Source organism: Emys orbicularis, chromosome 9 (genome assembly GCF_028017835.1).
Source record: "Emys orbicularis isolate rEmyOrb1 chromosome 9, rEmyOrb1.hap1, whole genome shotgun sequence".
NCBI classification, from domain to species: domain Eukaryota; kingdom Metazoa; phylum Chordata; order Testudines; family Emydidae; genus Emys; species Emys orbicularis.
The window spans coordinates 46,832,038-46,844,372 of NC_088691.1; the positions used below are offsets into that span (position 1 = coordinate 46,832,038).

Below are 12,335 nucleotides of genomic sequence, written 5' to 3' on the forward strand. Positions count from 1 at the left end.
TTCTGAGGGGGGCAGGACATGGGTGGGGGTCAGATGGGGGGGGACAGGGGGCTTGTACTCATCGGGCGGTTCCCTACTAGGTCTTCAGCGGCACTTTGGCAGCGGGTCCTTCACTCGCTCCGACGTGCCACCAAAGACCCAGAGCGAGTCAAGGACCCGCCGCTGAAGAACTGGTAGGGAACCGGTTCTTAAGACTTTGGAGCTCATCACTGCCTTTAACCTGTTTTTTTTAACTGACTACAGTTTAATTAATGGGCTGCCCAAAGTGGTAAGATAAATTATAGGCATGCTATAGAGTGCTATATGCGGCAGGAGGGCTCCCCTATTATGTGCAGTTTATGTTTTTTGAAATGTGAATACTATTTTTTCTGAGCAGCTAATGGTTTCAATTTAAAAACCAGAAATACAAGGAGTTTTAACAGAAAGCTTTTAAATATGCAGTTGGTCTCCAAATCACTCTGGGATACGCAAGAGCCCTTGATACAGGCTTCCCCTCAGTAATGGTAGATAGTTATGCGGCTGGTGGCGGATGGTAAACCCTGCTTGAAAACCCACTGAGGAGGAAAATGCAAAGGGTAATTTAACACTGAAGTTGAAAATAACTACTGCAAATAAACCTTTGCAATGGAGCTCAGGACACAGAAAGGAAAAGTTTTCATTATCTATCACAGCTACTCTCCCCCCACATACTCCTCTCTGTAAAACAATGTCACCCATCCAGTCCAGTTCAACAGTGGGAAGCAGCTCAGTGACCAGTGTACAACTACAGTGAGAGACGCTGAAGGAAACCGAACACTCAAACTGCAGCACTCGCACTGTGTTTGGTGCAGCATCCAACTCATTTCCACTCTCAAACTGCCCTTCTTTATTTGGTTTGAAATACAGGAGGCATAAACCTTAAGCCCCCTTCATCTTGGCCGCATCTACCCCCACCCTACCACATGTGCAAGAGTAGGCAATCAGTAATCCAGAAAGTTACTGGACATCAAGCCACTACCTGTCAACTGGAGTTACCAAAAGGAGGCAAAATTGGCAGTGTCAAGGGCATAGCACCCCCCCATCCTTCTCTGAGCATGACTAGCGAGTTGCTTGATTTATTTGCTACAACAGAGAAGTCGTGATTACTGTAGAAGTGCAGCTATTACCCCACCCATGATCCTCTGGTTCCAGGCTCCCAGCAATATATATAAAAGGGAAAAAGATGTGTGTTGAACAACAGGGGAGAGGGGAACCAAATAAATTCACTAGGTATCCCCCTCCTAGAGCTATGGTCTCTTCCCAAGAGCGTGCTGCTGAATCACCCTAGTTAGGGTGGTGCTGGATTGCTCCTTTGTGCACTCAGAGTGGACTTTTCACACAGGCAGCACAAGGCTTTCCAATCTAGCTGGAGACAGATGTGAGCCCTTGGTCATCTTGTGGAAGTGTTCTTGGAGCTGTCACATGAAGCGAGATGAGAGGAACAAGTAGCATCTTCATAGAAAGGCAAGACAGACCACACATCAGCCACATGTCACTCCTGTCCAATCCTATTGACTTTTTTTTTTTTTTTTTTTTAAAGGGTCTGGGGTTTCCTCTTCACTCCAGGGTAGCTAGTTCTTCCATGAGCTCCTCTTTCTCCCGCTGCAGTTCCTGCACCCGCTGTTTGTTCTGCTCCAGTCTGTCCTCCAGCCACTGCAGGAGGGGACCACTGATAGCAGACATCTGGCTGCAGAGATTCTTGGTGAACACTGGAAAAGACACAAAACAACATGTCAGCGCAGGAGGAAGAATCTCTCACCAGGCTGCAGAATTGCAAAGCTTAAGCAGAAAGGTTTCACAACAGTATTTCACATTGAGACATCATGGATCCTCACAGGAAACAGCTACAAGTCCAAGGGGGAGGAGGGGAGAATACTTATAAAAATTATTTAAACCTGAGTTTTAGATGCCCTTTGGGAACATACAATAAAAATTGACATGTAAACAGGCCTAGTGTAGACTGATTGTTTTTCATAGTTAAGGCTGCGAGTTTGTCACGGAGGTCATGGAAGTCACGGATTCTGTGACTTCTGCAGCAGCCACCGCCCTCCGTCCCCCCCTCCCGCCCCCGCCAATAGCAGCAGGAGTTTGGGTGAGGGGCTCAGGGCTGGGGTGCAGGAGGGGGTGAGGGCTCCGGGCAGCGCTTGCTTCGGGGGGCTCCCCTGAAGCGGCGACATCCCTTGGCTCCTAGTGGGGAGGCACAGCCAGAGGGCTCTGCGCACTGCCTCCGCCTGCAGGTACCACCCCCGCAGCTCCCATTGGCCATAGTTCCCGACCAATGGGAGCTGTGGAGCCAGCGCTCAGGGAGGAGGCAGCGTGCAGAGCTGCCTGGCCATACCTCCGCCAGAGCTGAGGGATGTCGCTGCTTCTGGGGAGGCATGGAGCCGGATAGGGAGCCTGCAGCCCCACCAACCACCCTCCCAGCACCAGCTCCCCCCCCCCCAAGGCTGCTGCCCCCCTCCCCGACACCCGCAGCGCCCCGCCGGGGACCCCTTCCTCTCCCCAAGCACCCGCGGCACTCCCGGGCCAACCCTCTCCCCAAGATTTAGTCAGGGGTATATAGTACAACTCATGGACAGGTCTCAGGCTGTGAATTTTTGTTTACTGCCCGTGACTTTTACTACAAATACCCGTGACTAAAACGTAGTCTTATTCATAGTCAATAGGGGAAAGAGTATCTTATATAATGAAAACATATTTTACACTGAAAGTTAGACATGGCATTGGCCACTCTTGTGGTAGAACACCACTCCATCCTATGGAGATCAGAGTTAAATGCTATGGAACTAATGAGACCTAGTTCCCCTCAGTGATGTGTGACCACACAGAAGTCTACGTTGGTGTAACTCACATGCGGAAGCACCAGTAGGTGTCCACAGGAATATGGATTGGCCCCCTTTACCCTGATTTCAATTCTGGACCAACATAGCTCTAAGATTACCCCTGAGGAAATTCTGAGCCAAAAAAATAAAAATTCTGCACCCAGTATTTGAAAATTCTGCAAAATGTGTCAATAAATAAATATGGAGGCTCCCCACTGCTATCCTGGAGCACAGACCACTGGCTACATGGAGGTGGGAGATCTCCCTGCAGCCCCTTCCTCTCCCCCCCACCAACGGGTACGGACTCGGTGGTGAGGCTGCACCCAACCTTGACACAGCGCAAGGGCCGGGCCTGACCCAGAAACATCCCGGGGCCCTCCCCCTCTGCACCAGGCACATCAGGTATGGGCTGGCAGGCTCAGTCGTGAAGAGACTTACTGTGGGGTGATCGGGTTCTGTGTGGGGCATTCTGGGTGTGGGCAGCTCAGTGTGGGGGCCAGATGCGGGGAGGATCTGGATGCACAGGGGTCAATGGGGGCTTCCATGTACAAGAGCAATGGGACTCTGCAGGGAGGTCCAGGTGAAGGTGATTGGGGCTCAGCGGAAGGGCGGGGGGGTAGAGAAGGGGGCCTGGGGCTCAGCAGAGATTTACCTCTCCAACAGCTGCTCCGGGCCCCCGAAATAATGCACCTGAACTGCTGGAGAGGGGCTCATGGCCGCTCTTGCTGCTTCCCTTTGCTTCCTCTTCTTATGTTTCCCGTCAGAAAGTCATTTTTCTGAGGGGAAGCTAATAAATCTGCAGGGGCCATGAATTCCCCCAGGAGTAATCTTTAAGATGCATCCATACTACAGTACCGTGTTGTTCCAACACCAAGTCAAATTCTATAACGGTTTAAAACCAAATGGATAAACTGAAGGAGGCCACCCAGTTCATTCCATTTGTGATTTAGCCCACATTAGAAGTCAGTTTCCCCCACCCTCCAAACACCAGAAATGTAACGAATACTTTGATTCACTACTGAACTCCCCTAGCCCCCAGTATAAGAATGGACAAGTTTGAATGTCAGCCAAGCTGTGGAGCAAGACAAACTACATGGCAAGATCAAAACATAGTGCTAAACTTGGGTGAAGTAATCTGTTCACAGGCTGGCTCAATGCTGAACATCTTCAAGTAGACGCATGGTGATACACATTGTGGTCTACTGCCCTCTATAGACGGACCCAACATTACCATTTTTCAAGACCACAAGGTGACTCGTATTTCAACTCACAGTCCAGCATCCTTATTCCCAGAAGAGGAACCCTTACCTGAGCCATTGTGAATCTTGGTTACAGAATCTAGATGGGTGAGGCTAAGGGAAAGAACAGAACACAGCTGGTGACAAGACAGCAATGAACTGAATATTAGGTGAACCTGAATTACTGAAGACAGCCACCTACAAAAGTGTAACACCACAGGCACTTTGGAACTACTCACCCTTACTTAATGGGAGTTCCACTGCATTGATCACACCTCATCAAACCATGTATTATAATGAGTATCATGCATTCTCCATGCTGAACTCCACAGACAGAGGCTTATGACAGGAGGGTGGTAATCCTACTAGCATTTGGTCTTATTTCTCAAATACCTTCCCTTTTGATCAGCCATTTTCACTCCTATCACACTTGGATAACCATGATCATGAGAGGATCATGCAGTTGCCTTAGTATCAGCATCACTGTCATACTATGCAGGCCCCTTACCCTTTTCTAGGCTAGTAGAAGAGTTGCTAGCTGTAGCCTCTCCATCTCTGGGAGTGGGGCCTGAGATACATTCCACTAAGCAAGGAGTTGCAGTCTTGTCAGGCTTACAGATGGAAACTTTGGAAGAATTTTTTGAAACTAGTGCCCCTACAGAGGCACCTCAGGGAGCAGGAGTCATTAGCCAGACATACAAACACATAGGATAAAGAGCAGAACTTTAGGACTGAAAGCTAGCTTCAAGGCCCCGCATGATACTAGGTGTAGCTACCCCTTTATTTCTTTCTACACTTGTGCTCTGCTCAGGATAAAGGACTATGAGGGTCAAGTATATTAACTTTAAAAGCTATTGTCATCAACTAGACCCTCTGGCGCTGTGGGACCCTGACTCCCCCTACCTGTGAATTCTCCTGTATGCATCTTGCTCCTCCTGGCACAAGATCTTGGGCAGTTCCACCGCCGATTCCAGGCACACTTTGCCAATGGTGTCATGGGGAACAACATGAATAGGAATTTCAATCCTCTCATACCTGCAAGATGATCACGTGCAAGTTACTGCCCCTACCCTTGTGGTCTGCTGCTTTAGACAGTCATATATTCCATACAGCAGTAACGGCTTGCCCAACAGTGACATCACCATAGCTTTGCTGCCGGGCAGGCTTGCTCATGCTGACTGACAGTCGAGAAGCAGTTTGTAATGGTACTCATTACCCAGTTTAGGAATGGGAAAAAAGAGTAGCTAGGAAGTCAGCATTGGCGACAGCCCCTGAGATAAGCGTATGAACACTAAGGCTCCTATGGTTTATATTCCCCTTTAGAAATTTGTCCACTTTCAAGCAGAAATGAGACCTCCTTTAGGCTTCCATAATTACTGGGATTAACACAACATTTAGTTCTATGTTCAGATGATCAAACAATAATAGTACTACTCATTTAAGTTACCAAGGAAAGCTGACAATTAAAAGGAGACAAAAGAGACTGATCATTTCTCTCCTGTGAGATGAATGTTAAGAAGCTTTTCAGACAGTACTTACTCTGAGCTCTTCTGAGCCTGAATTGACTGGAAACAGGTGTAGAGTATCCGGCCCGTCTAAAAGAATCAGGAGAGATAAACATCAGACTATGGGCAATGAGAGCTCACCTGAAATCCAAACTTTCAAATAATACTTTCCCTGAGGGTTCAAATGTACCACTTTTTGGTGAGGGAGGAGGAATGAAAAATTCTTAATAAGCAAGTACTGAGACACTCACGCAGTGGTTCTCAAACTTTTGTACTGGTCACCCCTTTCACATAGCAAGCCTCTGAGTGCGACCCCCCTTATAAATTAAAAACACTTTTTTATATATTTAACACCATTATAAATGCTGGAGGCAAAGCGGGGTTTGGGGGTGGAGGCTGACAGCTCGCGACCCCCCATGTAATAACCTCGCAACCCCCTGAAGGGTCCCGACCCCCGGTTTGAGAATCCCTGCACTACAGACTATATTAACTATCATATGAAAACTCTTAAATCAGAACCATCTGATTAAATCAACAAAAACCTGGAAAACCTGGTCAAAGGCAACATTTCATTCCCAGTTCATCCCAACCATTAGCCTCTCACAGGGGACAATGATGTTAGACAAAACACTCTGAACTAATTAGACACAACAGGCTTGAAAGTCAGGACAAAAAAAGTCTATACTGAATGGAATGTGTTATTGTGGTGCAGTAAGTTACTTTTTGATGCACACTATTCTGTCTGTTCCCAGAGGTGAAACACCAGCAGAGCTATGAAACAATCTATAGGCTGCAGAATTCTACTGGGGGAATTTTCAAATACACCAACCCTGAAAACTATCATTTCCCATCAAATTTTCTTGCTACATTTGCCAATTATAAATTGGAGCTAAACACTAGTTTGCTTCCTCCAGAGCATCTTCTCTAACCACATTCAACTGTAGCATTGTGACCAAACCAGCCTGGAGATTAATTCACATCTGTGCTGCATTTACATTGATTACATTCCAGCAGGCCCCTGACCCAACTCCAGACTGAACCCTTATTTCAGATACCATTCAGGGTTAAACGTAAGACTTCACCTCTGCATCAAAGCTGAAGCTTCAAACTGGCATACGAAGGGTTTCTCTCCATTTGCAAGTTGCCTACCTTTGTGTTCTTGTCCTCAATGAAACAGGAGAAGATGAGCCCCACAAAGCCCTGGTCCATCATCTGATACATGGCTTGAGTGCGAACATCTGCAGGTGTGAATGAAAACAAAATAACAGGCTGCTGCTAAGCAGTGAAGGACTGTGCCCGTCACCTGAAGCACCAGGCAAAGACTTGCCACCTTTCCAGATAACGCTCTTTATTTTCATTCTAGTCTAATGATTTTGGGGGGGGGGGAGGTATTTTAAAAAAATAGCTCTCCATGTCCAAAAAATAGCCAGCTTTAAAGGAATATTTAAAAGTTTCCAGTAACGATCTAACATAAAACAAGGTTAAAATGCTAATGTTCTATCTTTAAAATCCTATATATAAAATATGCAATATGAAATAATGAAGTAAAAAGTCAGCCTGATAACATTACCCCGGGGGAATTCTGTGCCAAAAAATTAAAAATGCTGCAAAAAATTAAAAATTCTGCACAATTCTGCATATTTTATTTGTCAAAATAACACAATATAATTACACCAGTTTCAATTATTTTTGGTCATTTATTTCAAAATACCTGTCAGCAAGTATGTCTGTAACAATACAGACAACAAAAAAGATTCAGGAAATATTTTTTGACAAATAGATTCCTTACTAGGCATATTAATACAGAATGCTGAGTAATAATTCATTTAAACTACAATACAGAACCGTCTTTATGACACCCCTCAGCAGCAATGCAAAGACCTGTGGGAGTCAGGGGTAATGGAGGAGCTGAGGGAGAGGGAAGTAAATTGCTGGGAAGGAGCCTGGGTGTGAACTTGGAGGGTTGTTGGGCATGGGTGAGAAAAGTATGGGAGGCGGGGAAGGACTGTTAGGGAGCTTCCCCCATGCAGACCCTGGCTGACCCCTAGCCGCTCCCATTCAGTCAGGCACATCTGCCCCATCCCTATGTGTTCCTGCACCCCTATGTATCCTTGCACCTCTTGTCCATGTGTCCCTCCACCCCCACTCAGACACCCACTCACCTCCATCCTCATGTGGCCCTGCACACCCTCCCCCATCCCCATGTGTCTCTGTGCCCCCAACCACCCTGTCCCTATGTGTCTCTGCACATCCCCATCTCCATGTGTCTGTGCCCCACTAAGCCATCCCTGTCCCTATGTGGCTCTGTACCCCCACCCTGTCCCCATGTGTCTGTGCCCCCACTCAACCACCCCGTCTCAATGTTTCCCTGCACCCCCCCATCCCCATGTCTCTCTGTGCCCCCACTCAGCCACCCTCTGTCCCTATGTAGTTCTGCACCTCCTCTCCCATCACCATGTGGCTCTGCACCCCCTCCCCCATCACCATGTGGCCCTGCACCTCTCTCCTCCCTGTGCCTCCACTCCCATTCTGCCTCCCCAACTAGCCCTTATGAGCCCCTGTCTGACCCCTCCAGCACCTCATGCTGTCTGTCTCCCCATAGCCCCTGTCTCCTGACCTGGGCCAACAGGTGCTGCGAAGAAGGCAGGCTCTTTCTCTGCCCTAGATGGCCAGGAGCTGCTGCTGCCATGTTCTATCACCACAGTGCCCTCTGGTGGGCAAAAGATGGAAATGTAGCAACATTTTTGTGCAGAAAAAAGCTTCTGCCGAAAATTAAAAATATGCGTGGCTCATAATTATGCACATGCGCAGTAGCACAGAATTCTCCTGGGAAGTATAACATGTATCCAGACAGGCAGATCAAAGCAGTGACCAGACACCCAAGCAGATTTCAACAGCTCTTTTGAAGAAGCATTGTTCTCTTGTTATAGCATACACATCCATGTACAGTAGAACCTCAGAGTTAGGAACAACAGAGTTACAAACTGACCAGTCAACCACACACTTCATTTGGAACTGGAAGTACACAATCAGGCAGTAGCAGAGCCCCCCCAGGCGTGCAAAAAAATAAAATAAAATAAAGCAAATACAGTACAGTATTGTGTTAAATGTAAACTACTAAAAAAAGATAAAGCATATTTCTTCTGCATAGTACTGTTTCAAAGCTGTATTAAGTCAATGTTTAGTTGTAAACTTTTGAAAGAACCATAAAGATTTGTTCAGAGTTATGAACATTTCAGATTTACGAACAACCTCCATTCCCGAGGCATTCATAACTCTGACGTTCTACTGTACAACTAGAAAAAATAAAGACATCCAAAGAGCTTTGAGTATCTCCTTCTGTTCCTTGGGTTTCTGATTACAGCTCTGAACTTCCTGTCTTGAAGAACACCTAGAAACAGACTTTGCCTACTTTAGGAATCCAGAGGACTTCCCATTTTAGATAATTTGAAGGTAGGGAAAAATGTGGGATTAAAAACTTCAACAGTATCACTTTAACAAAAAAAATTGGACAAAATGGTATTGTTCACAATGAAGCACATGTCCATATGAAGCTCTGGGCTGAGATACTCCTTACCCACATGAGACGGCCAGACAGTTATGTGTGGATGAGAATGATACCAGCCCACAACCCTCATGGGACGTCCTGTAATCTCAGCCAATCTGTGTGTCAGTCAAGGTACTTTCAAAACAGTGATAGAGCAGAAGAGACTATATGTCCCTTGTGCAAGTTAAATAACCACGGGGCAGAATCCAAACATGGCCCTCAAGGGATAATTTGATTTTAGTACATTAAAGGGAAGAATAACAGGTGATGGTGTGTGTTGAAACAGTCTTCCTCATAGCCACATCCTCACAGATGTAACACTTCCTTGAACAGAAGCAATGTGCATATGTACATAGAAATATATGACAATTGCTAGTAAGCTACCCAAAGAATCGGACTCTTGCCGTTAAAAAGATTACATGTAAAAAGGGCTTTTCTAGTGGGGGAGTTTTCAAATACACCAAACCTGAAAACACAAGCCTATTAACCTTTCATTTGCTGCGAAGTTTTCTTGCTGCATTTGCCAATTCTAAAAGTGAAAGGTGAGCTTTCTTCAAAATACACAGGCAATCTTAAACTAAAACTCCAGGGATTAGTTATAATACTTTGGGTGTTAGTCTAAACATTCTCTCCTCTATTTGGCACTGGTGAGGCCTCATCTGGAATACTGTGTCCAGTTTTGGGGCCCCCACTACAGAAAGGATGTGGACAAATTGGAGACAGTCCAGCAGAGGGCAACAAAAATGATTAGGGGGCTGGGACACATGATTTATGAGGAGAGGCTGAGGGAACTGGGCTTATTTAGTCTGCAGAAGAGAAGAGTGAGGGGGGATTTGATAGCAGCCTTCAACTGCCTGAAGGGGGGTTCCAAAGAGGATGGAGCTAGGCTGTTCAGTGGTGGCAGACGACAGAACAAGGAGCAATGGTCTCAAGTTGCAGTGGGGGAGGTCTAGGTTGGATATTAGGAAAAACTATTTCACTAGGAGGGTGGTGAAGCACTGGAATGGGTTACCTAGGGAGATGTTGGAATTTCCATCCTTAGAGGTTTTAAGGCCCAGCTTGACAAAGCCCTGGCTGAGATGATTTAGTTGGAGTCGGTCCTGCTTTGAGCAGGGGGTTGGAGCAGATGACCTCCTGAGATCTCTTCCAACCCTTATCTTCTATGATCTTCTCTACCCATATTAAAAACTGTAGCATTGAATATATTTCTGACAAAACCAAGTGATCAAGAACAATGGGTAATTACAATATGGTTCCATCACATAATTCAAAAAGTGTGGAAAGAGACTGCAGCAGTGGAGAGCTGTAGCACAGCCTCCAAGGCAGAGTATGTGAAAAGGGGGCAGGCATCTTTATATTAACTACAATAAACCAAGGGTGGTACTGAAACCATACGGGTTTGAGGTTTAGAAACCTTGTTGATAAAGCTTCCTACTGAACACAGCCCTTTCTAGCTACAGTTGCTGTAAAAGGATATCTCTGCTTCAGTAGAAGCAGCTGAAAGCTGCTCCGGAGAAATCTCCACTCGATCCTTCCTCTTATCTGAACGGCGCAGGATAATCACAGAATGAATATGAACAATTCTGCTGGTGTCGACCTAATAATAAATGAGGGAGCAAGAATCACTCATTTCTCTCAGTGAACCAACTTCTCAATGAGAGTGCTGCTATCACGTCTTTACTAAAAAAAGCATGCTTTCCAGCTTAGATCTCTTAAAACATAGGGATAGGTTTTTCAGTGGGTTACTTATTCTAGGTTTTCACTTCTGAAACCAGGAATTTAAAATTCTTGAAGCTATGAGCTTAGGGTGTCACACCAATCTCACAGCTGAATTGGCACAAGTGGCTTTTCAGTAGTGAGCCACTTGTGCCAATTCAGCTGTGAGATTAGTGTGACACCCTAAGCTCATAGCTTCAAGAATTTTAAATTCCTGGTTTCAGAAGTGAAAACCTAGAATAAGTAACCCACTGAAAAACCTATCCCTATGTTTTAGGGACAAGAGTAGCCAGCTGTAGGCTCCAGAGCAAGAGTGAGGCACATATTACCAGAGCTGTGCAAGAAATGCTTAAGCAGAACATGTCTAAACTATGCCAGCTTTGGTCATTGCTATTATTTCTTCAGTTCCCTGAGGATCAGGTTCACCCGTGAAGATAGAATTTAGCAACTTTATTTTTGTGTAAAGATGTAACTTAATTACACGCTTTTATGCGTATTTCGCTTTTAGGGTCAATCAAGGCATGAAAAGCCTACCCAACATCCACTCTCTCAAAAACTAAACCTACTTATCAAGTCAAAACACACAGCCATGCCCTTTCCTGCAGGCCAGACACTCACCTGCTGCTTTGACTTGGAACATGAAGAAATGGTCTCTTATTGGCTAGACTCTGCACATCCCCCACCCCTGAATTAATGCTGGTACTCTCAAGCAAACACTAGTCAATGCTGCACCCAGAAAATACACACCTTATCAGTTAGCATTGGGTCATCCCCCACTAACAAGTCCATGTTGTCCCCCAACCAGTAAATTACAGCCCCCCCCCAACAGATAAAGAGCCCCTTGTCCCTAAATCTCAGAGTCCTACACTGAGGCAGCAGGACCTCTGGACACATACACAGATCCTTTTGAGGGGATGGCACGGTACTACTAACAAGCACCCCATACACACACAGACCTTTCTCCTAGAGAGGGGGAATGTGGTTAGGCCCCCGCTCCAGCAGGGCGCATTAGTTCTAACGGCAGTGGCTGCCCTTCTCCCTAGCAAGAGCAGAGGCACTAGAACTGTCTCCCCGGGGTAGGGGACACACCCAGCCCCTAGTCTATATTGGGGGGCAGACTGGCATCCCCGGGGTGGGGGACACACCCAGCCCCTAGTCTATATTGGGGGGCAGGCTGGCATCCCCGGGGTGGGGGACACACCCAGCCCCTCGCCTATGGGGAGCAGAGATGGCCAGGCACCCGCGGGGGGACACTCCTGCACACCCAGCGCCCGGGCTCTGGGGCCCGCCTGCCCACGGCCCGGCCGGTACCTCCCCGATGCACAGCCCCATGACCTCCTCCTTCTCGGTGCTCAGCGCGTGGTTGAGGCAGACCAGGAAGGCGTCCGCCTCCAGGTGCACAGCCTGCACCGCCATGTTGGCAGCACCACCCCACCCCGGAAGCGCGGGTCACGCCGTACCCAAGAGCCGGCGCTTCGCTGCCAATCCC

The 12,335-nt window shown here is 46.9% G+C and overlaps 1 protein-coding gene across 1 annotated transcript; it reads right to left on the reverse strand.

The window, feature by feature from the left end:
* Positions 1–840: 840 nt before the first annotated feature.
* Positions 841–12,296, reverse strand: BRCC3 (BRCA1/BRCA2-containing complex subunit 3). Its single transcript, XM_065411366.1, has 8 exons — positions 12,158–12,296; positions 10,607–10,727; positions 9,161–9,247; positions 6,733–6,821; positions 5,618–5,673; positions 4,982–5,113; positions 4,149–4,192; positions 841–1,727 (listed from the first exon to the last, which is right to left on the reverse strand). Exons 1-8 carry the CDS (start codon positions 12,260–12,262, stop codon positions 1,576–1,578), a joined length of 786 nt encoding a protein of 261 aa, XP_065267438.1. The 5' UTR covers positions 12,263–12,296; the 3' UTR covers positions 841–1,575.
* Positions 12,297–12,335: the final 39 nt, after the last annotated feature.

Bases quoted from the DNA above. Each gene is read 5' to 3' on its own strand.
- BRCC3 (XM_065411366.1), bottom strand. From the start codon at position 12,262: ATGGCGGTGCAGGCTGTGCACCTGGAGGCGGACGCCTTCCTGGTCTGC. The intron at 6,822-9,160 runs GTAAGGAGTATC...TCACACCTGCAG, and splicing joins TGTCTGGCCGTCTCATGTGG to ATGTTCGCACTCAAGCCATG. The intron at 5,674-6,732 runs GTAGGCAACTTG...TGATTCTTTTAG, and splicing joins TTGAGGACAAGAACACAAAG to ACGGGCCGGATACTCTACAC.